This window comes from Cannabis sativa, chromosome X (assembly GCF_029168945.1).
Source record: "Cannabis sativa cultivar Pink pepper isolate KNU-18-1 chromosome X, ASM2916894v1, whole genome shotgun sequence".
In the NCBI taxonomy this organism is placed as follows: domain Eukaryota; kingdom Viridiplantae; phylum Streptophyta; class Magnoliopsida; order Rosales; family Cannabaceae; genus Cannabis; species Cannabis sativa.
Window position 1 is genome coordinate 31,641,206 of NC_083610.1, and position 25,886 is coordinate 31,667,091.

The window sequence follows — 25,886 nt, forward strand, 5'->3', positions numbered from 1 at the left end:
TGGGTTCTTGCCCAACCGTTTGTGTGGTCTCTTTTATTTTGATGCTTGGCTCTGCCAAGCGCTCCACTGGTACTACCCCCAGTTCTTCGATTTAACTGTCCGAGGCTAACTTAGCCAGACAGTCTGCATGAGCATTCTTCTCTTGGGGGATTCTTTCTACTTTGTAGTCCGTGAACTCGTGGAGCAGTTCTCGGACTATTGCTACGTACGCGGCCATCCGTTCGCCGCGAGTTTGGTATTCTCCGGAAACTGGGTTTACGACCAGCTGAGAATCACTGTAGACTTCCACTCTCTTGGCTCCTACAGCTTTAGACAATTTTAGCCCTGCTATCAGGGCCTCATATTCGGCTTCATTATTCGAAGCTGCGAAGTTGAATAGGAGTGCCGCCTGGAGCCGCAATCCAGTAGGTGATATCATAGCCACTCCGGCTCCTGAACCATTCTCATTAGAAGCTCCGTCCACAAATACTCTCCAAGTGGGGATTGGTGGTTCCGGTGTATTGGCTGTTGCCTCGGCTTCATTGCATTCGGTGATGAAGTCTGCCAAGGCTTGGCCTTTTATGGAAATTCGGGGCACGTAATGTAAGTCGAACTGACTCAGCTCCATCGCCCACTTGAGGAGTCTTCCGGATGCTTCAGGCTTCTGGAGAACTTGCCGGAGCGGATGATTGGTCAAGATTCTGATCGGATGGGCTTGGAAGTATGGTCTCAACTTCCTTGATGCCATCAAGAGGCAGAATACTAATTTTTCAATGACCGGCTACCTTGTCTCAGCCCCTACCATGCGCTTACTAACATAGTACACGGGGTGCTGAATTTTTTCTTCCTCCCGGACCAGTGCAGCGCTGACCGCATGCTCGGAGACGGCCAAGTAAAGGAACAAGTCTTCTCCAAGGACGGGTTTTGATAGGATAGGAGGTTTGGCCATGTGGTCTTTTAACCTTTTGAATGCCTCCTCGCATTCATCTGACCATTCGAACTTTTGGCATTTCTTCAGTATGTTGAAGAAGGGTATGCACTTGTCCGTGGATCGTGAGATAAAGCGGCTTAGTGCGGCTACCTTTCCGGTCAAGCTCTGCACGTCCTTATGTTTCTTGGGGGATGGCATGTCCAGGAGAGCGTGGATTTTCTCCGGGTTCGCTTCGATCCCCCTTTGGCTGACTATGAAGCCCAGGAATTTTCCCGACTTGACCCCGAAGGTACATTTTTTTGGATTGAGCTTCATGCCGTATCTCCGGACGACTTCGAAACATTCTTCTAAGTCGCTTGCATGGTTGTTGCATGCTTTGGATTTGACGAGCATGTCGTCTACATATACCTCCATGTTTCGTCCCAGGAGGCTTTTAAACATCCGGTTAACCATTCTTTGATAGGTTGCTCGGCGTTTTTCGATCCGAAAGGCATGACTAGGTAACGTATACCCCCTTATCGGTCCCGAAGCTAGTGCACTCCCGGTCCGCCGTATGCATTTTTATTTGGTTGTACCCAAGATAGGCATCCATGAAAGACAAGCAGCTTAAATCCGGACGTGGCGTCTACCATCCGGTCGATCCCGGGCGGCGGAAAGCAGTCCTTTGGGCAGGCTTTGTTTAGATCTGTGAAATCTATACAAACCCGCCAAGTCCCGTTCGGCTTGGGCACCAGGACTGGATTGGCCAGCCATTCCGGATAATACACGTCGCGGATCATGCCATTGGACAAGAGTTTGTCCACCTCTTTCTCTAAGGCCTCGGCTTTCACCGAGTCGAGCGGGCGTCTCTTTTGCTGTACAGGGGGCATGTCCGGGTTGACATTGAGTACATGGGTGATGACATGAGGGCTGATGCCGGTCATGTCTTCTTGGCGCCATGCAAAGATGTCGATGGCGCCCTTCAGTGTTTTTATTATTTTATCTTTTTCCTCCGGATCCAGGCTCTTCCCTATCCGGAGTACTTTGGTGGAGTCGTCGTCGCACACTGGTATTTCTTCGACGTCCTCCATTGGTTCCACGACCCTTTCGGACCCTATGCGAGGATCCAACTCATCCTCTTCAGCCTTCTCTATCTCAGGGGGCCCCCGGACCATGAGTACATGTAAGTGGGTGGCAACATTGTAACATTGCCTGGCCTCTCCCTGATTTCCCCTCACCGTTCCGACTCCGGCTTCCTGGGTAGGGAATTTTAGGCATAGATGTCGGATTGAAGTAATTGCACCAAAGTCGACGAGGGCCGGTCGGCCTAGGATTGCGTTGTAGGCTGTTGGACAGTCTACCACCACGAAGGTGCAATACTTAAATGTGCTCGGGGGTATCCGGCATAGGGTAACCGGGAGCCCGACTTTTCCCATCGGGATTAGCGTCGTCCCGTTAAACCCTGTGAGCTGTGATCCACTAGGCGAGAGGTCCCGGTCGGTCAACCCTATCGCAGTGAAGGCTTCTTTGAAGAGCAAGTTCACGGAACTCCCATTGTCAATCAGGACCCTAGCCACCACCTTATTTGCGATGGGGGTCTCTATGACCAGCGGGTCGTGGTGAGGAAAATGCACCGTCTTGGCGTCTTCCTCTGTGAACGTTATGGGCTGGTCCATTAGCCGAGGCCTTTGAGCCGGGAGTTGAGTAACCTCCCACACCTCACTGTGTCTTGCGGCCTCGGCATATCTTTTTCGCTCCTTGCGAGTGTTTCCTCCGATATGGGGACCTCCGGAGATCATGGCTACCCGTCCATTAGGCCGGGGCGGTAGCCCGGGATATGCCGGGTGTCACTGCGGAGCCCGGAGGCAATACTCCTGCTGTACCCCCTGGCGTTCCTGGAGGCATACCCCCGGCCACCTGCCCTGGATTAAGGTGGGGCAACCTATTTTTGATCCACTCATAGAGGTGGCCCAAATGGATCAAATTTTCAATCTCGTCTTTGAGATTTTTACACTCATTGGTGCTATGACCAATGTCGTTGTGGTACTCGCATCTTTTACTCGGATCTCTCCGGGAGCTATCTTTGTACAACGGCTGGGGCCTCCGGTAGTGTGTATTTTGCCTAGTGGCAAAATATACACGTTCTTGGGAGTCCGTGAGCTCCGTGTACTGAGTATATTGGGGTGTGTACCCCTTCTTTTGGCGCTTCTCTCCCGTTCGGGTGCTGCCCTTGGAGGACCTTTTGCTCCTCGACCCCTGGGTAGGGCCTGTTAAGCTAGCAGTCGGGGCGGCCTGTGAAGGAGTTCGTCCATTCACCCCGGACGGGTTGCCGTAATGGGAAGATGCCGGTGCCAAAGCTTGACCCTGGCTGTATCCGGGAGTAGCGGAGAACTGTATGCCACTTACTGGTGGAGTTGCGGTCGGGACAGTACCCGAGGGCGACACTCCTGGCATGTCTCCCGCTATCCCGGTGGGATAGTAGCCTCCGTAAGCCACGATCTGGGCTTCTTCGAGGTTAATATATTTTTGGACTCGCTTCTGGAAGTCCTGAAGGCTAGCAGCGCCTTCTTGCTGCAACTCGTTCCAGAAGGGAGTCCCAGTGCGGATTCCTGCTTGGAGAAGCGCAAGCTGTTGTCCGTCGTCGACCTTCTTGGTCTTTGAGGCCTCCTCTCGGAACCTCTTGATGTAATTCTTCAAGGTCTCGGTGGGCAGTTGCTTGATGTTGGTCAAGGCACTAACCTCCAAGTTGACCTTCCTGGCAGCGACAAATTGTCTCCGGAAGTTGGTTTGGAGTTTGTTCCAGCAACCCACCGATCCTGGTTCCAACTTTTTGAACCATTCCTCTCGCCGATCCGTTCGCAGTGAGGGGGAAGCACAAGCATTTGGCGTCATTGCCGACCCGCATGATCGTCATGACACGGTTGAACCGTGACAAGTGATCACTGGGGTCGGAGTTCCCAGTATATGCCGCCATTTCGGGCATCTTGAAATTTTTAGGGAGCTCCGCCTCCAGGATATGTTTGGCACAAGGCTCCCGATCCTCACTGTCCGAGTCGGAATCGTCTCCCTTCTGCCTCCGGGAGACTCGAGCAATATCTTTCCGAAGTATGGCAAGTTCCGCCATAATCCCTTCGTTTACAGTACCCGAGGAGACCACGGGCCTGTATCTTTTTTGGTCAAGGTGATCCCGGAGGTCACCTTGATTCCCATTGATTTGATTTCTCAGATCAATGGGAGGACATCTCTGTCCTCTTCTTCCTCTACCCCCTGGTTCCTGGTGCACGGAAATGCTTTTCCGGTCCCCTCGATCCTGAGGGCCAAGACTCCCTCTTTGGGGCTTGCCCCTCTGCGGACCTTTCCCTTTAGGGAAATCTGAGCGGACCCTTCGCGGATCCTGCACCTTTTTCTTTCGCCCAGGGGTAGAAGTAGGGTTTTTTGTTTGGTTTTCCTCAGCAGGGTGCCTTATAGGGCTAGGTTCCCTAGGTCTTTGCCTGCCGGGAGTTAGGCGAAGACGTCGCCGGCTCCCGTCGAGCCCACTCGCCATCGCCTTGGGATGCACGTGAAGACCAGCTGCCTCCATGGCTTTCTGCATGGCTAGCATCACTTCCTGCATTTTTTGATTTTGCACTTTCTGAGCTTCGATCTCAGTTTCATGATCGATAGCTTTTTGTCTAAGGAGCACCAACTCCGAGTAGCTTCCTCCGTCATAGGCATACTCGTCGAGGTGTTCCTCGTAGTTCTCGTCGGGAACTATCTCTTCTTCTTCTTCCTCGGACTCCTCTGCTGCCCTTGAGGCTACATCTTCCTCATTGGGATCTTGAGCGTCTTCTAGAGGGCGAGGATGACGTGTAGCTCTTGTCTCCACCATTGTTGTGAAGTGAAATGCTTGTTATGTAGCAGCTTTCCTCAGCTCTCAATGAAAGCACCAAAATGTTGACCGAGGTTTTCGGCAACTATTAAAATATGATTATAATGAAGAGCTGTAAGAAAGTGAGATGAAGATTTTTTACGTGGTTGGGGCGTTAATGAGCCTTAGTCCACGAGCCTCTGTTATTAATGGATGTATTTAATACAGATTCTACACTTGAGAGAATGTCTTTCTCTTAAATACAGAGAATGTTCTTGGTGAGTATTTTCTCTTCTTGCTCTTTTGCAAAACCAAGATTCTCGACCCCATTAAATGAGCTTTGAGGGGGTATTTATAGTGTTTTGGTGGGGTAATCCCTAGAATTGTTCTTACACATGTATCTGTAAGTATCCATAAAGTTGGGCATTTCCAATGAATATACCATGGGTGATGCATGGTCAAATCCCTAGGTGCTATAGGGCTTTTATGAAGAATGTCCTTTTTGCCTTGTGATTGACGTGACTCTTCGCAGAGTAGCCGTCGCTAGACTTAAATGATCATTACTGTAGCGCTGCTGTTCGGGGGTTGTGCCGTCAGACTTTATTGCGTGTTACAGTCTCAACACGCTTCCTCCCATGCAGCATTAAATGCGACTTGATTGCTCGGGAGAGACCTGACATATCCCGGAGAGCCTTCACGCTATACTAGCTTCCTGGAGTACCTTGTACTCCGGGTGCCTCCTCCGGGACCCATGCTAACAGCGCTTCCTTGTGGCGCACAAAGACTTAGTAAATGTTTACAAGTTATCTGATCCACGTGTCCCCTCTCGACTGGTCCACGTATTTTGGGCGAATTCTGGAGCAACAAAAATAAATGAAATTAATTATGTTGCTAATCAATTTTATTAGGTTAAACTAGTGTAATTAACCTAGTACAGTTGTTCAAATCAGGCAAATGGGCCTTCACAATTGAGGTAGTTTGTGTGAGGGGGTGCTGGGTTCAGTATGTCGTACCCACTTCTATGGCTCCCAACTCTCACACAAGGCCCAAAAGAGAGGAATTTAACCTTAATAAGAACAACTGTTATTAATTGAATAGGCCCAAAAACTAAATGGGCCTAAATAAATTCTATCAATAACTATGATAATTTATTTTAGCAACAACAACCTATATGTATCTATAATCAAATTAAACACATAGGCTCACACAGGCACACTTTGGATGGGTCCTATCATGTTGCTAGGTCATACACAGATGAAAGAAGATTGTAAATATACCTGTTACAAATTATTATCTTGACCAAGGGAGCCATCAGATCATTAGATCTGGCAAAAGGTAACCATGGCTATTTGCAATCAAGTAATAATAGGTTTTAAAAACTTACACATAAGCTAAAACACATACTCCTGCAACAAGGTTAGCTGGATAGTTGGATGTAGGATTTATTTAATTTTAAATTAAATAATTAATTTCGAAATAATTAATTAAATAAATAAAATATTTATTTTTCGAAAATTTAAAAAAAATAAAAAAAATTCGAAAATTTAAAAAATTTAAATTTAAAATTAAACCTACAATTTTTAAAAAATTAAGTTTCAACCAACCTAAATTTCATTTCAAAAAAAAATTGCTAACTACTTTTAAATTTTAAATGTTATTTTATAAATAAAAATTAGAAAAGATAAATGAAATATCTTTTCAGATTTTAAATTTAATTTAAATAAATAAAATAACAAAATTTAAAAGTTAGCAAAATATCTTACATCTATTTAAAATTACATGATTATAAATATCTTATTTTAAATTTAAATAAGGTCAAAATATTTAAAAAGATTTAAAAAAAAATCTTAAAAGATAAGATATAATTAAAAATATCTTAAAAGATAAGATATCTTAAAAATATCTTAAAAGATTTTATAAATATCTTATAAAATCTGACCTTAAATTTAAAAAAAATAAGATATAATCAAATTTAAAAATAAGATAGATTTTTAAGCAAGAAGATAGATACTAATTCTATTCAAATTCAAATTACACTAATATCTTGAATTAAATTTAAAAATATTAAATTAATTCAAAATGATAATTAGAATTGAATTAGGAATAGTAATAGTATAAATACAAAACTATACAAAAAATTGGATGTTAATTCCATGAAAAAGCATGAAAAATCGAAGAAAAACAAAAAAATTCGAAACTGTACGGACAGATTTGCGATCGCAGGAAAATATCAAGACAAAATTTCTCGATTTTTTCAAATCTTCAAAAAATCATAACTAATTCAAATAAAATCCAAATTAAGTTCTGTAAAAGGCTAACTTGCTTAATTTTTTCCATACTATCCAATAAAAATAATTCCAGAAACAAAATCGCAATTATTTTTTACGAAAAATTCACAAACATCAATCAATCATCAAATAACACTCAATACAACATGATACCATCCAAAGAACATACAAACAATTGTTTTAAAGTCCAAATTTCTTGCAATTAAATCAATTACCATGGCTCTGAGGCCAGTTGTTGGAAATTATTTTACCAGGATCTTAAATCTACTCACAAGTATGTTTATTAACATCCTAAATAAGAACTTTCTAAAACGATAAATTAAACACATATAAAGTTTAAGAAACCTTACATTGGGTGCAGCGGAATATTATGACTCCTTCCGTTCAGATATCTAGCCCTTGATTCCTTTCTGTAGCAGAGCATTATCAATATCTGAACCTGGATCTCTTTCTCTGAATCTTTGATGCTGAAACCTCCTTTGTTGAATGTCTTTCTTCACGATCTTCCTCACTATGATTGAGGTATCACTTGATGTGTGTGGGCACTACTCATACACTAAGAAATTTCGAAATTTCAATGAACAAGAGAGAGAAGAAGTGGCAGCTAAAGATAGGGAGAGAGAGGCTCAGTTTTTTTCTCTGAAGGAAAAATAGAAAATTTAAGTGTAAATTTCCTGAAGCCTTCACTATCTATTTATAGCATTCCACTAGGGTTAGGTTTGAATTATTTGGCATTAAAATAATGAAAAAATCAGTTTAAATTTCCTACAAAAGTGGCTGGCCCTATACAAGTGGATTTGGGCCTCACTTTTTGCAATTTTGCAGTTTTATCTTTTCTGCATCTGATTTTCTCAAAAACGCCAATTTTCTAATTCAACCATTTAAATGCCAATTCTAACTATTTAATAACTATAAATAATTATTAAATAATATTGTCATTTATCATATTTATTAATTGAACCATACAAAGTATCATAATTAACAAATATGCCCCTAAAACTCTTTCTTTACAATTTCGCCCTTACTTAGTGAAAAATTCACAAATAGACATAGTCTAATTTGAGAATTATAATTGATTAATCAAAATCAATTACATGAGTATTACAAGCAATATTATCTCAACTAGTGGGGGGACCATGGGTCTATATAATCGAGCTTCCAATAAGTAGATCAAGAATTTAGCACTAAAATTCACTAACTTATTAATTCTTCGTTGAATCCACGCATAGAACTTAGAATTGCACTCTCAGTATATAGAATGCTCTATATGTTCCACCATATAGACACATCATTAGTTATCCATTGTTATAATCCTAATTTGATCAATTATCCTCTATATGAATGATCTACACAGTAAAGGGATTAAATTACCGTAACACCCTACTATGTATTTTATCCTTAAAACACTTGACCCCGTATAAATGATATTTCAGCTTATGTGAAATGAGATCTCCACCATTTATTTTCGTTTGGTCAAGCTCGAAGGAGATCATCCTTTGCTTACTATTCGCCAGATAGAAGCTATAGATTCCATGTTTATGCTAGCGCTCCCACTCAATTGCACTACCGTGTTCCCAAAAAGTACGTATCACCCTGACCTAAAAGTAGGCTTAACTAACAAATCAAAGAACACGAATAGCCTCTCGAGATTGAGCCTAATCATATCAGGATTAAGATCATTTGATCTAGGATCAACTAGGCGATATTGACTTGAATAGATATTACGGTAAGTTTAATAAATCTAAGTCAAAGTTCAATATCGGTCCCTTCCGATGCATACTCCATGCATCCAACCTGAGCTTTACTTTAACCAATGTTCTGGAAAGAACATAGTATTTCTCCAAATACAAGTAAACTCTTGTTGTAGATTATCATATCAGTAAAACCCTGTGTCTGATAAATCTAGGAAACTTTATTCACATAGTCATGTTTACTTTCCAATGTGTTGACGGCACAATAAACAGGATCAAGTATGTGAAATGGGTTTCAGATGAATCTATACATTATGTACATATAATCATGAAATAAATCATGTGAACCATGCAACATTAAATGTTATTTCTGATCTATATTAATAAGTAAATCTGATTATATTGAAATGAGTTTTATTTAGGGCATAAAACCCAACAAAAAAATCATGTGCAAGAACATACAAGATTTGTTGTTTGGATCCAAAATGCAAGTGGGCACTAACAGCATCCAGAAACGGGCCAACAAAGTCATTCATCATTCGAAAGTACGACAGAAAGATGATACACACTTGTGATCTAAACATCAGATTTGCCGACAAGAGACAAGCTACAACGAAATTGATTGGAAACTACATCAAGCCACGGTTCACCAACATAAAAACAACTCAAACGCCACAAGACATCAGAGGAGAAATGAAACACAAGTATGGGGTGAGAATGAACTACATGAAAGCATGGAGAAGCAAAGAGCACGCGCAAGAAGAATTACGAGGAAAAGCCAACGAATCATACAGGTTGCTGCCCGGTTTTTTGCACATGTTGCAAAAAACTAATCCCGGAACAATAGTGCACATGGAAACAGAGGATGACAACAGCTTCAAGTACTTGTTTGTCGCACTGGATGCATCAATAAAAGGATGGAAGAACTGCAAACCTATAATAGTTGTTGACGGAACTTTCCTTAAATCAACATATGGAGGTACATTGCTCTCTGCTTGTACACAGGATGCAAATGGGCACATTTTTCCACTAGCTTTTTCTGTTGTGGATTCAGAAAACAACAACTCATGGCAATGGTTTTTCACAAAAGTGAGAGAAACATATGGGATTAGAGAGGAACAGTGCTTGATCTCAGATAGACATGAGAGCATAAGTAAGGCAGCTTGTCAAGTATTTCCAGAAATCACACATTGCTATTGTGTATACCACCTCGTTAAGCAACCTAAAAGCAACCTTCAAGAAGAATGCAAGCAAGCCGGATAAACCACTCTTCGCCGCAACGCAGGATACACAGAGAGGAAATTTGAATACCATATGAGCGAGTTGGACAACTTGGACATCCGTGTAAGACCATATTTACAACAAGTTGGATACCAAAAATGGTCAAGATACCACCGCAAAAACAACAGTATTCAACTATGACTTCAAACATTGCCGAATCTCTAAATGCACAAACTTGGCAACCTAGAGAGCTACCAATCACAACACTGATGGAGTCATTGAGAGCATTGATTCAACAATGGACATACACAAACAGGAAAAAAGCACAGAAAACAACAACATTTTTAACACCTACAGCAGAGAAGAAATTAGTTGATAACTTTGTGGACTCATTGACAGAAAGTGTAATGAAATGTTTAATATTTTAGTTGCATTATAGTTTCTTAATAGTTTGTTTGTCGCTGTTATACATATTAACAGTTTTACACTTAATCCGCAGGTAAAACCAATAAACGAGACCATGTTCGAAGTCATTGAACTAACCAGATCATGGGTCATCAACCTCAAGGAGAAAACATGCAGCTGCAACAGATTCCAACTTGATGAGTTACCGTGTGCTCATGCGCTTGCTGTTATAAAAGATATGAACTTGAATGTTTACAACTACTGTTCGGGTTATTACACCACGCGAACATGGCTTGAAACATACAGCGGCTCAACATATCCGGTACACAATCACACAACTTGGGATGTGCCACAAAACATAAAAGATATCATTGTTCTGCCACCAAACCCAAAAATAAGATCTGGAAGACCAAGGAAACGAAGGTTTTTATCTGAATGGGATACAAAAAAACATAACAAAAAAGCAAATGTGGACAACACGGACACAATCGAAAGACATGCAACAATCAAGCAATAAAATAGATACATATGAAATATTTGAATTGTTTAATTTTGTGTGCAAATTCATACAGGTTGATCTGTGATGTTCTAAATACATGGGATTTCATTTTTATGAAATTTGAAACAGTTTTTTAATAGTTTCAAAATTGTTTTGTTACAGTTGCGACCCTTTGTAAAATATTAAGTACCGGAATGACTTCTTCTTTACAGTTTTAAAGGCAGTCAGTCAATAATTGATAAAACATAACTTGAATAAAGGGAAAAGGATTAATGGAATACGAAGAATAAAAATACATTCATAGCACAATTTAGGAAAAATAAAAACATAGTTTGTATTCAGTTGGTTAATAGTTTCTCCATAGTTGTGCGACCGTATATAAGAACTTGAACAATTAAAAAAAACAAACAACTTTGGGACATACAAACCTATACAATAAAGATATTATAAGGAGTAAATGTCAAATATCCTAAAAGTTTTAAACCAGGTACATAGTATAAAATCAAATATAATACCTACATTGAAACAACAACACTAAAAATTGTCTGGTAATAGATTCAACAAATAACATAAAAGAGGCACCAAATTAAAAGATCCTATTTCTTCAATTTAGATGCCTTAGAAGACTTGCTTCGCTTCTCATCCTCGCTGTCAATGCTTTCGTCAATTTTCCTTTGGCCGTACGAGAAGAAAAGTGAAGCAAGTCGGGTACGATAAACTTCGATGTCAAAGTCTGCAGGGACATCCTTTCCGTGAATAAAGATTTCAGCAAAGGCAGCAACATATGCCCCGCAATCACTATAAAAAACAGAAAGAAAAAGTAAACAGTTTAGAAACTAAAAAACAACATAAAAGAAACTTAAAAGAAACACTCACTTCTTCTGCTGAGACGCAAGACCACTAAGCTCCACGATTCTGAATGGAGCTGTAGGGTCAGAAACTGAGGCAGGAGCTTGTGCTCTATTCTTCCAGAACCCAAGTAAATCGAAAAACAAAGGCAGCAACACGGAATAAGCCTTCATCGCATTCCTAGCTGCGGCATTCATCTTCGCGGTCCTCAAAGAATTGTACAGAAACAACGTCCCTTCGTTCAAGTCAAGACGCCCAAAAACCCAATGAATTTCCCTTCTTAAATTGATGATGAATAGCACATGATCGGCTTCATACCAAGGCTTGGAACAGGGAATGCGCATACCTCGGATGTAATGCGCTATTGGGTGGGCAGCGTGAATGTGTGACATCTTAGTCTTCATTGACTTGGCCTTGTTATATTTGTGGTACAATGCTTGGATGGAATCATCAAACAGACAATCAGTAGTTGCGAAATTCAACGTCACAGCGGAAGAATATTTACCTTTTTTCCGAAGGTAATAGAATATGGTGTTCATATGCTGAGAAAAAAAACAACACAGAAACACAAATGAAAAAGGTTGAACAACTGTAAAAAAACTGAAATGCAGTATCAAAACTAAAAAACATTTATAAAGCAACTGAAAACAAACTATCATAACTACAATATAAATTGGAAAATTTACCGAGTCGTTCATAAACATGTCGCATGTGGCCAAATGATAAAACCAAGTTTTATCCTCAACATAATCAACACCTAGCCTAAAACCCGGGGTAAATTTCTTTGCGCCGTCTTCATAACAATTATAATGCCTACAACAACAAAAAAACAGCAAAAAATAGCATTAAAACAGGAATAAAACTGAAGAAAAAAAAAACATAATACAAAAACAGATTTAATAAAAACAGTCACCTAGGATGTTTAAGCAATCCTTCACCAATCCAAGCGTCAAATTTTGCCTCAATCTCGGTAGATACGGGATCAGCAAAAGCATCATTAAGAGCATAAAGGCCCTTCACATAAGTCACCATTTTGAAATCCCTATCATCCCCAGCTGATTGAGAACCAAAGGACATGAGCTCCATTGGAGTGCTCCCGACATCAGCAGACCCGAAATCAACAAATGGAGATTTCAATGCCGGAGCATGCTTCCTCTTATCCAACAGAGGTGTATCAGAGACAGTGTCCTCAGTTTCTTCATCAGTATGAAGGGCATCTGACTTTTCACCAACAACATCTGGATTGGGTGCGGGGACCTAAAAAAGAAAGAATGCATTAAAACAGTTGCAAAACATACTAGAAACTAATGAGCAACCAAAAAGAAACCTAGTTTTCTTGAAAACAATTAAAAGTAAACTTACATGGATTTTACCAACAGCCTCCAAGCCAGCCAACACAACTTGATCATCATCTATTTCAAGCTGGCTCAACCCATCAAATAAATCGTCCCCCTTCAATCGAGACTCATCGCCCTTCGGCTTCTCAACATCCTTAACATTTTTATCACTCCCTCCAACATCCTCAGATGGATTCACATCAGAAGGAACAAAGAAGAATGACCTTGTCAGCATCATCAGCATCCCCACCAACTTTAACCAACTCACCACCATCGTCGTAGTCGGAATCAATATTTTCTGGATCAGGCAATTGCTTCTCATCATCCTCGGCATCATCATCATCATCATCATCAGCATCATCATCAGAATCTTGAGTTACTAATTCATCCGATGACGTTCCCTGTATCAACCAACATAAATGAAACTTAAATAAAACAGTAAAGAAACTTTTAAAAAAATATATAAAAAAACCTAAACAATAAAATAAGAATAAATACCTCATCAGAAGGACGACGATGAATGGCATTAACCTTCTCCTGGATATCCTTAATTACAGTCATTACGGATTTGAAATTAAAATCAACAAAACACCTCAATGAAATGAAGTCCTCGGCCAATGATGATTGATTCGAAATGAGCATCTCCAGCTTAGATTTCATCCAATCAATATCTGCTGAATCAGACTTCTTTGAAGATGACCCACCCTCGAAGGATTGCTTCGCTACACCACGGTCATCAATAGATTCATCGAGAAATAAACCGTCAAGTTGAAGCTGCTGCCTCTCTTCATCAGTAGGACGCATGTTTTTTATCTTCAACTGAACAGCATAATCAAACATAATATGAAAAAAATTAAAACAATTGGAAAAACCAAAAAATAATAACATAAATAAAACTGAAAAGAAACAGTAAAGAAACTGTAAATTACCTTCTCCAAAGGTAAATCAAAAATCTTGCCCTTCAAGTCTCGAAGGGTTGGATTTTTGGTGACGATGGTGTTGCTCCAGTTCAGAATCCTGGGAATAGAAGATGAAACTCTCTTACAGAAAGAGTTCACCATTGCAGGACAGCATTCATAAAACCAAACCGTGAAAACCCAAGGACATCCCAATGTCCTATACTAGCCATCATATTGGCCTCCCTTCTCTGCCTTTCTATTTTTCATAATGATCCCATGCTCGATCCTACCTTTGAATGAGTCAATTGTCAATTCAAATGATTCCCTACCCCAACAATACTCATCCCACCGACCGCTATCAACTACATCTAGAACAAACCTAGACACTTCTTTGTCAGGAGTATTGCTAAGAAGAAAACACTGAATGAAATACAAAACAGCCATTTTCAAACCAATAGACTCATCCAAACCCCACCGACTACCCAAAAAAGCATCCTCGATGGCTTTGTGGTCAATAGTTTTTACACCACGGAAACATGTTTCTACTAATTGATTTGTTTCTTGTGAAAACAACAACTTGTTGCAATCACCGAAACAATCTAAACCAGAAATCAGGTAAAATTCTTCGGCACTAAACCGTATGCAACGGCCAGCAACCTTAGCCCAAAACTCTTTAGGATTGGGCTGTAAAACTTCCCTTAGTAATAAACTATGTACGACTTGCGGATGAAAAACAAACTCGGGCATATCCGTAAACTGCCCAAACTGAGTTTGACGAAACAAAGAAAGCAAATTAACAGATAAAGTGTTCTTAATATTATCTATCACGGAATAAACACTGGTGCATACACACTTAGATCTGTAAAAATCAGAAGGACTAAATTTACAGTCCCAAACCTGCAACATAACGAAAAAGGCCAAAATAAATTATAAATCCTGAATAAAACAGTATGAAAACGGTAATACAACTACAAACAAACTACAAACAAACTATCAATGACAAACAACTACACAGAAAAAAACAGTAAAGACCTGAAATCGTTTGGAAACATAAAAAAAACAGTAAACAACTAACCCTAAAGGAAATCGAAAAATACAGTATAAAAAGAACAATAAAACTATATAAAAACAACAAACAAACTACAAAACATATACAACTATAGAAAAATATAGAGCAAAGATTTGAAAATCGTTTTGAAACCTAAAATATAACAGCAAACAACTAAACTAATGAAAATTGAAAACACATCAAAACAAACCATTAACAAACTATTAAAAACCGATAAGAAACTACGTACGACCGATTGAAAACACTAAAAACGAAAACAAAACACATAACACTCGTAAGCACAAAAAAACACCGTAAATAAAGAAAACAAAACCAAATTAAAGAACAACACCTGCATCGAATCAAATGAAATGTTCAAAACCAACAATAAATAACTAAAAAATTTAAAAACATGAAACAAAATGCGCAAATGAAACCCTAAAATTACACAAAGCATAATGAACATAAAAACGCCAAAATCTGGGTAAAGTATAAATGAAGGAAAGGGGGAAACGAAAATAAAACTAAAAACCAACCTGAGTCCGATCTTCAGCATGTGCAATAGTTTTTTTCCCAGAAATTTCTGGAACCGTGTGCTCCTCCAAGTTGAGCTTCGTTTTCTTCGAAGAATGGGGTCTCACACGCTTGGGCATTGGAGCTTCAAAATCAGAATCAAAATCTTCAATGATTGGGCGTTTACCCTTGGATTTGTTGGCCAACGATTTCTTGCCCATTTTTGATTTCTGTTTGAGAACTGGAGAAGGGGATGATGATGAACGAGTGATTGCCATCTTATAAATAAGATTGAAAAAAACTGAAACAGAGAGGGAAAAACAGTTGCTAAATCGTGGGCTAAGAGGAAGTTGAAAATTCGTGGATGAACCAAAAAGAAGAGGGAAAAACGTGATAAATTATGGGTGGTTAATGGAGGTTACTTGAATTCAAATGAACTTAGAAAACAGAAATGAAGAATCGAAAATGAAATGAAAAGAAAATGAAAAAAGAGAGGGAAGAGAGTAGGATTTGATTGATGATGGATGGGGAGAGCACACGTGTATGCATGGAATGATGAGTAAGTGGTAAATGTGTAATAAAAACAACTTTGTAAGTAAAAATGTAGTAATAGGCGCGTGTGAGTAATTTTGTAATAAATTGTGTAAAATGGATTTTTCATGTAAAAATTTCAAAAACTTATTTATAATAATAGGGAAATTTACATTTTTTTCCATTTTTTCTTTCTTTTTTTACTGTTACATGACAATCTTTACTTTTATACTGCTTTTTTTTATTGTTATAGTAACTGCCGTGGATGTGTTTGACAGTTTTTTTGTTTTAATTTTTCCTTAATAAAAATTGATGATCAAAAATTTGATACCCTAAATATTAATACCCTTTCATTTCACTTTAATCCCACTTCTCTATTATTCTCCCTTACTATTCATCATCATCATCTTCTTCTTCTTCTTTTTCACTCTTTCTTTTCTCAAGTTCTCTCTATCTTTCTCCATTCATATATAAGTTTTTTTTTTTTCTTGTTCAGTTCTTCTTCTTCATCTTCTTTTCATTTTTTATTTAGTTTTTGAAGTTTTTAGTCACGTTTTTGGAAAAGATAAGAATTAGTGTAATTTTTTTTATTCTGATTTTTCAGAACTAAGCTTACTGATATAACTTCTATTGTATTTAGTGTTGAGACTGTGTAGAAAATGGTTAGTTTTTTTTAATCATTTTTTTATTCTTTTGGTTTTTTTGATTTGTTTTAGTGTTGTTTTACGGTTGTTTTTCATAATTTATTTTTTTGACGTCGATTTCACTGTTCTAGCTCCATCTCGCTAGAATTAATGATTGTTTTTTGGTGTTCTCGTGGTGCTATAGTGGTTCTATCTGTGGGTGTGGAAGATGAATGCTATAAAATACATTTCTTCATCCTTCTTTATGGTTTTTTTGTAGTTTTTTTTTTTATTCTAGTTCTCCTATAAATACATTTGACGAGCTCACTAGAAAAAATATTTTGAGGTGTGTGGTTCTTTTATGTTTTTCTAAGCGGTTATATCTGATTATTGTTTTACATTTATTTTTTTGTTGTATTAGTAGTTTTTTTATTCTAATTTTTTAATATTGGGCTTGCAAATATAAATGCTATTGCATTTGGTACATTGAGGTTGTGCAGAACATTTTTAATTTTTTTAATCATTTTTTCCTTTCTTTTGTTTGATTTATTTTAGTGTTATTTTATAGTTGTTTTGTCATGATTATTTATTTGATATCGATTTTACTATTTTTTCTCAATCTCACCGAAATTAATGGTTGTTTTCCAATTATTCAGGTGTTCCTCTGGTGGTTCTGTCCGTGAGTGTGGAAGATGGATGCCTCATTTTTTTTTTTTTGTGTTTACAATATAAAAGAAAAAAAAATGGCCAAGATAATATAAAAGTTATTTCTGCCGTGTGGCAGTATTTTTGTAAAGATTGGGTCAAAAGTCAGTATTTTTGTAAGTTTTCTTAATATTATGGTAGAACTAAACTCATAAAAATGTTTAAAACTAACAAAATACCATAAAAATGGGGTAAATTGAAAAATACATTTTTATTTATCAATTAATCAAATCTACCTCTAATTTATATTTAATTGAAACATACATCTTTTTATATGTATTGTACCCAAAATACCCTGATATACGAAAGTCACATGGAGAGTATATTAAAGTGACAATGAAAAAATTGGTAAAGTGTTTAAAAAAAATGTAAAAATAATTGACTTTAAAAAAGAGAGTAAAAATAAACGAAACAATATAAAAATGGTAGAGAGTCTAATTTCCTCTTAAAAAAAATAAGTAAAATTAAATCTACCATATTTAAATAAAAAGTTTTAAAAAAACCCAAGCGTTAAATAATAAAAGTAATGACCAAACCTCACTTCTTAATTACCCAAGCCCAAAAAAAAATGGGGTAAGTTGAAAAATGCCTCTTTTATTCATTAATTAATCAAATTTACCTCTAATTTTATATTTATTTGAAATATATCTCTTTTTATATGTATTGTACCCAAAACACCCTTACATAAGAGAATCACATGGAGAGTATTTTGAAGTGACAGGGGCAAAATTGGTACAATGTTTAAAAAAAGAGGTAAAAATGATAGATTTTAAAAAAGAAGGTAAAAATAAAAGAAGACAATATAAAAAGGATATAGAGTGTAATTTCCTCAAAAAAAATAGACATAGTCTGAGGCCTATAATAATATAAGGCCTACCCTATAATAATAACATAATTTTCTTTAGTTTCCAAAAGTATCATTTCCTAACAAAAGGAAAATTATTGTATTCTAGCAATCACTTATTTCCACAGAGATAACTAAAATAATAAACAAATTTCGGTTATTAATGTTTTTAAAGGTTTTCCGATGTAAGGCATGTAGTTTTCTTACATATGGAAACTAATTAACTTTAGGGATTATTTCACACAAATATGAAAACAACAAAAAAATTATAAAAATACGTTTTCACGGAATTTTAAATATTTTTACGATTTTTTTGATTTTATTTACAGAAAATACGGTTTTTTTATGTTGTAATCTTGTTAATTTGTTGTTGATTTTTTATTATTTGTATGTTATTTTTTGTTGTTATTTTCATGTTACTTTTATGTAGTTTTCTAGTTGATTTTATGTTGTTTTCGTGTTATTTTTTGGAAAATCGTAAAAATGTAAAAAAAAAAAAATTATTTGAACGTAAAAATGTAAATATTTTATAAAAAATGGTACCTTATGTAATTATTCCTTAACTTTAAAGGTATTTTGACATCACATACTGAAATTTTAATTTTTTTTTTTATTGTAGGATAGAAGTTTTTTTAAAAATACTGTGTAAGTTTTATACTGTGTACTGTGTTAAATTTTTACTGTTGTTCTATGATTATTTTTAGTTGTTCTAATGTTACTTTTAGTTATTCTATTTTGTTATTTCACAATTATTTTGTGTTATTTGATAAAAGAATAGTACGTTTGTAAAAAAATTTATTCGACAATAATATTATAAATTTTCCCTCAAAATTCAATATTTTTGTAATGTTTTTTTTTTTACAAAATAAGCGTCATACAACCAGCAAATTAAGGTTTGCCTACTTTTGTTTCGCCTGATTGATAACGATCCATTTGTAATTATTTCCACGTAATTTTCGCTCAATACCTTTGATTAAATTTAATGATGTGCTCTTTCTTCTAAGAAAATATAAGTATAGCTTTTCTTTTTAATAAGTTTAAATTGATTATTCCTATTGCCAAAGCTTTTGATTATTTATTGGGCTTCAGTTTTCATTTTTATTCTCTGTTTCTTTTTTGTTTTTAATTGCTTTCAATGCCATTTTTTTTTTCCGTTAAAACTTAAAACCTTTAGGGAGTGTTTGGAATGGGTTAATGCTAACAAGGGAATGAGAATGTGAAACATTACCTTGTTTGTTTTGAGTCTTTAGCCTTGAAATGTTATTCTCTTAGTATTATAACTACCCTTGAGAAGGGTAATGTTGATACTTTAAAAAAGGGTAGGATTGAATCATTACCTTCTATTATATTAATTTGAATATAATTTTTAAATTAATAAATAAATTTAAGGCTAATTAGCAATTTTTCCCCCACATGTACTAAATCGTGCCCCCTGAACATTTTTGGCCATTAGAAATTCCCCTCGAACTATTGAGATTGTTAAGTTTAAGGACTTTTGTCTAATTTCATTCAATTTTACTGTTCAGTGATTGTTTATGTACTAAACCATGCTCCCCAGACTTTGATATCTATCACGCCCCTCAAACTTTGATATGTACTAAATCACGCCCCATGAACTTTCATCCATGTTACAATTTTTTTACTAAAATTAGATAAAAGTCCTTAAATTTAACAATCTCAATAGTTCGAGGGGAATTTTTAACGGCCAAAAAAGTTCAGGGGGCACGATTTAGTACATGTCAAAGTTCAAGGGGAAAAATTACTAATTAGCCTAAATTTAAATATCAATAATATTATCATTTATTATAAATAAAATATTACGGTATATATTTAGTTTATGAGATCAGTTTTTTTTTAACTGAGTTATTTTTATATTATTAGCAATAATATATGTATATTCATTATACATAAATGACATAGCAAACAAAAATAAATAATATAGTGATAGAATATATAGAAATATTCATTTTAATTAATAAAAAATACAATAAAATTTAATAGGGGCTTTTTCATTTTTACACTTCAAAATAGTTTTTTTTTTTTTTTTTTTTTTACGAAATTCTACATAGAAACCTCTATTGCAACTAATGCTGTAACCTAAATTGCAACAAAAAAATCGTATAAAACCCATATTGCAACTAGCTCTGCAACCACTTTAGAAACTCAAACTGTAAATTTGAAAAAAATAGTATATGGGGTAATTCTCCAATTTAATATTAACTAATTAATTAATAAATTTCTTTAATAAATAATTATTTTATTTTTATATATAATTAACATTAAATAAATATATATAAAAAATATTTTTATTCTTATTTTTTAAAATAATATATAAGATTCCTGTACTCAACCAAACAGTTTAATTTAATTAACAGGAATATGATTACATATTACCCTACACAACCAAACGCAGTTTACACATTTCTCTATAATCATATTCTCCTTCATAATATTTCCTATAATCAAATTATTTTGAACACCTCATACCAAACGCCCCCTTAGTGTCAAGTGCATTTATTATAATTTTATTTACTTTTGGCATAAATCTTTCACACTTTTATATTATTCGTTTTATTATTTACTTTTAATTTAATTAATTTATTTCTTAATTAATAACGATTTTTAATTATACTCACTATTTTTAATTTTAATTTTTAACTTTTATTATACAAATATGATAAAATATTTTTTAATATTTTTATTATTCGTATTTATTATTTATATACGTATTTATTTATATATGAATGTTTGATTTATTTCTTATTCTAGCTATTCAAATAGTATTATTATATGTCTAAAGTATATATGCTAATAAGACCTTAATTGTTTTTTTTGCACTTTTTTTTATGATCTTTTGTGCCTTTTATGGTATTTGTGCCATTTTGTATGGCTTCTCCTTATTTGTTTAGGATAGTTTTGTGGTATGGTCAATAGACTAGAGAAGTAATCCATTTTGGGCTCATAATTTCTACTTCAACGACTTTTTTCAGTTTTAATAGATAAGTATTTCAAGTCTTTTAAAGTCCTTATATTTAATATGTGTTGTTACTGATATTTCGCAACACCAAAAAGTACAATTTAACTGGAAAAAGAGAGAATTATTTGAGAGATGACAAATGCGAGTATTCGACCTAGAATGGCGAGTACTCGAATTAGGAATGCGAGAGTAAACAACAAAGCTGGAAAAATAGATGAGACGGTGAATTATAGTGGTTCAGTCAGATTTCGTTCTGCTTAGTCCACTGTAGCAAGGGATTCGTAGGTCCATTTTCACGGTGGATCACCCCTTTATATACAAAGCAGGTGCCCAATCGGTTACAAGAGGATCACATTTATTGTTAATCCATTATTTACACATTGAATTGCAATGATTAAACTCAAACAACGTTAACATTAATAAATGTATGACAGTTACTGAATTCATCAACGTATGCGTCTTTCGCATCTGCGAGTTGACCGTTCATGTTCCGTCTGTTGAGCTCGTAGGATCGCACATACGTTTGGAACGTCTGCGTCCTTAAGTAATCGCCTGTTGTAGACGTCGCATGTTGAAGCTGGTAACTTCTGGACATGCGAACTTATATTGGTCCGTTAGGGCTGTTGGGTCGCTGGGACCAAATCTGCCTCATAGAGCATCGGTCTCCATACTCGTCGCGGAGGTATAGAGGGGGACACTCGCACATGTTCTGACATATGCGAGTTGGGTCTACCCTGCATGGTGAGGATTATGGTTATGCGGTGCGACTTAGGTCGCACCCGCAATACCTCGCTGGTTCTATCCTGGGCGAGGTCTAAACTTCGAGAAGTCTCTCACGGACATTTCAGCTTTCATTGGGAATCTGAATACACGTGTCCTTTTAAGGAGGAATCTAGTCTCGAGTTTCTAGGTGAGAGAAATCTCACTATAACACATGCCCCTAGTTTCGCGATGTGACTAGTGCGGTCACTGAGGGAAACTATTGCTCGAGAGACAGGTGAAAGGTTGTCACGAGGAGGTGACCTTTTGGTTGTCCCATCGAGGGTTTCGAAAAATGACGGCTGTAATGATTAATTTTCATTATCTCTAGGATGCCACGTCACAAAAACCCTTCGGTTTTCGTGTAGGCGTGGCCATAATTGGCCGTTAGATTGGGTGACCTTAGGCATTCCGACCGCCACGTGTCACGATCCCAATTAATAAGGGATGTGGGTATTTAAACGTTTTGATACGAATCAAATTTCCCATTTTTCCCTCTTTTCTCTTAACTTCCCTCCAGTGCATATACTTCAGACAAAATCCACTCCCAGATTTTCTGCCATTTCTCCACAACATTTTCATTCTCAGAAGTGATCGAGAATAACCGCAGGGATCAAAACTAAAGGTTAGCTTCTAAATTACTGCATTTTCGCTTTCTGTTTTTGGAGATAATGTGCTTTGTTTTCTGGGTTAGGATTTTTTTTTGAAAACTTTTAGGAGTGTATGCTAGTGGGTATTTATGTGTTCTGGGTCAATGAAACTGGGCAACATTCATAGTGTAGGACCTGTAAACTGACATAATCGCATACAATTCATATGCACTGATTCACGTCTCGAATGCTCGCGGACATTCGGATGAACAATTTTGAATGCTCGCGGGTATTCAGTTGAACAACTTGAATACTTGCATATTTCCAAGACTCATTTTCGCTTAACTGTTGACTAGACTTTTTAGGATCTTTTCATGTCGCGGGCTGAGTGGTGAGAGCATTAATTGCCTTTTCAAATGGTGGGTGTGTCACAGTATTCTAATGGCTATATATGCGATTATATGTCCCTTGAGATACTGTGATACGCCCAGCCATTTGTTGACGTGCGTTAATGCTCGAATGATCGTACTTTTTGGTTGGTAGGTTGTCTCGAAACGGTGGGTGTCTCCCAGTAACTTCAGGGTTATGCTCGAAAATGCATACTTCTTGAGTCACTGGGAAACGCCCAGCCGTTTCTGGAGGTATACCGCACAACCGAGGATGCGTGAATTACTCGCCCAAAGATAGTTACATTTCTTCTCGCATATCGATAGAAGGGTCAGTTTTCGCACAGAGTCTGACTTTCTTGCTGAATGCGACTTTTATAGTTTTCTGCGGGTGAGATCACTTATCTTTATTTTTTCACATTCATCACGCTGAAAAGATCTTCTATCTTTCAGATGAGCGATCTATCGGACAGCCAGCAGCTCGGCTCAGGAGGTCGCGCTTTTGACGGGGAGTCGTCACAAGAGAGAGACAGTTTTCTCCCTACGGACATCTCCGAAATGGAGGCTGCGGAGATAGAGCTAGGTCCGATGTCCTCCGTAGACATCGAGAGGATGGTACAGGAGCTCGCTGAACCTGGGACAATCGATATCCGGGATAGCGAATCCACAGTGTCAGCACGCGACTACCTCATCCATACGAGACACGCTCCCGACATCGAGGTCGAGGAGGTGGAGGAGGAATGGACTACTCCAGTCCGCGAGTCAGGTGAGGAAGAAGAGGAAGCGGAAGGGAGTGGGACGGACTCAGTTGATGACTCCCAATTGAACGAACCTTTCTCATGCGAAGACCTAGTCTCGAGAGTCGTCAAATCTGACTTCACTACCTTTGTGAGGTTGAATTTGTTGCGACTCGCGTTTCAAAGTCCCAAACCCTCCCAGAGAGCGCATCTTCCGTTCACCAACCCTGCGATCATCCCTACAGAGGACGTGGTCATCTCAATACCCATTCTTCGATGTGGTGTATCGGTCCCGTTTCATCCTTTCGTTGCAGCGATTCTCAGACGTTATGACGTATCGCCTTTTCAGCTAACACCCAACAGTTATCGCACTGTTCTAGCATTCTATGCGATGTACATGGAGTACGCCCATAGGGCTCCGTCAGTAGAGGAGTTTAGTTACTTCTATGACATAAAGAGCGTGGGTCTTCATAATGGCTTCTTTTGCTTTAGTAAATGGGCGACTTCTGAAATAAACGGTATTGAGGGGATGGTCTCGAACATGGGCGATTGGAAGTCGAAATGGTTTTATATTTTTAAGGTTCCTGGGATCAGGACTGACTTTAATCGCAGACCCAGTATGTCGCATTTTTGTTGACTTAGATAAAACTTTGTTACTTTGCTTTTCGAGATCTTTTGCTAACTCGTTCTTCTTTGTTGTCATCGCAGATAGACCAGCTCGACCAACGCTTGACGCGAATAAGAAGGGGGTAGCCGAAATTCTTGGGAGTCTTCCGGTACAAGATCGCGACTGGCGATTGCGTGTACGACCGCCAAATTGCGAGAACATAAACCGATCCCCGAGAACGCGAGTCTTCAACGGGAGCCGGTATATAAAGAACCTTCGAGAAACAAGCGGAGCGGATAGATAAACGTCTTTCTAAACAAACTCCTCGACAAACTTCAGGTAACTCGCCCTTTTGCTATAAATTGATGGATAGGATTGTGATTTTTACTTATCTGTTCCTTGTGTTATAGACATGACTTTCTTGAAGTCTGCCCCTGTCCTGAAGATCAAGCAAAAGGGTGGAACACCAGCGACTTCGCCGGTCGTTGCCCAGAAGAGGAAGAGCGATGTGATGACTTCGCTTGCCGAGCATTCCTCCAAGAAGTTGGCTAAGACTACTCAGGACAAAGGGAAGAAAGTCGTCATCGACTCTCCTGTTCGTGCTCGCGATTTTCTGGCCATGCAGGAAAAATTACTGGCTGAGATTCCATACGAGGATCTTGCTTCTCGATCTACTGAACTGGCCGTGCAATCCATGGCTTTGTTTATGAAAGCCGCGGCTACTCCTTCCAAGGAAACTGACTCGCTGAAGAGGCAGAACGTCCATTTTCAAGAGAGCATAAAGAAGCTGAAGCAGGAGGTGGCGAGGATGGAGGAGCTTAACAAGGCCAAGGAGAAGGAGCTCGAGGAAGTCAACAGGGCCAAAGAACAGGTGGAGCTCGAGCTTAAGAAGTCGCAGGACACTAACGCTGAGATGGCTCGCGACTTGGAGGCTGAAAAAGAGAGTGGGAAGAAACAGTACGATCAGGCTGTGTCTGACTATATTTACACTACTCTTTCCAAGGTCCCTGACTTCGACTTCTCGCTGCTTGGAGCTGAGGCTGCGGAAATGGCTGAAGCTTTTCGCGCGATGTCTCCTACTCAGACTCAGGGTAACCTTCTTGATGAAACCGAGGGAGTACAGGCTGAAGAGGTCGAGAATGAAGTCGTGAGCAAGATCGCAGACGAGGCTGCTCCTGATGAGACTACTCCCATCGTTCCAGGCGTTTGATTATTTGCTATCTTATGTTGTTGTTTAATTTTCACTCTTACTTTTTTTTATATATGCGGTACACGGGTACTCGCATTTCTGTACTTGGAGAATTTTATCTTACTTTCGGACATCTTTCTATCCTCGCAGGGATAGCTTACGTTTTATATTTACGCAGTACACGGGTACTTGCGATTTTATATATATATTTAACTTTGATCACAGCTTGGTGTGAATGCAATTATATATATGCGACTTTTAATTACAGCTTGGTGTAACTCGGTAAATTAAATTACTCGAAAAACTTAATAAGTGATTTTATTCAAGCAATCAGTAATACATGCGGGTACCATGCCCCTATACTTAGGAAGTATTTTGAACAAAAAATATCTAAGTATAAGTACTCGAATTATCATAACTGAATAACGCGAATATTACTGATAATACGATTT

The 25,886-nt window shown here is 37.7% G+C and overlaps 2 protein-coding genes across 3 annotated transcripts; both read right to left on the reverse strand.

Moving 5' to 3' along the window:
- Window positions 1-10,811: 10,811 nt before the first annotated feature.
- Window positions 10,812-13,224, reverse strand: LOC133032426 (uncharacterized). Of its 2 annotated transcripts, XM_061106365.1 has the most exons (3): window positions 12,603-13,224; window positions 12,376-12,502; window positions 10,812-12,231 (listed from the first exon to the last, which is right to left on the reverse strand). In XM_061106365.1, exons 1-3 carry the CDS (start codon window positions 12,773-12,775, stop codon window positions 11,713-11,715), a joined length of 819 nt encoding a protein of 272 aa, XP_060962348.1. In that variant the 5' UTR covers window positions 12,776-13,224; the 3' UTR covers window positions 10,812-11,712. The 2 variants fall into 2 exon arrangements, with proteins under 2 accessions (XP_060962348.1, XP_060962347.1); XM_061106364.1 differs by having other exon boundaries at window positions 10,812-12,502.
- A 31-nt stretch (window positions 13,225-13,255) lies between these two features.
- Window positions 13,256-14,660, reverse strand: LOC133032427 (uncharacterized). Its single transcript, XM_061106366.1, has 2 exons — window positions 13,956-14,660; window positions 13,256-13,845 (listed from the first exon to the last, which is right to left on the reverse strand). The coding sequence occupies exons 1-2, from the start codon at window positions 14,085-14,087 to the stop codon at window positions 13,477-13,479; spliced, it is 501 nt and encodes a 166-aa protein (XP_060962349.1). The 5' UTR covers window positions 14,088-14,660; the 3' UTR covers window positions 13,256-13,476.
- Between the last annotated feature and the right edge of the window lie 11,226 nt (window positions 14,661-25,886).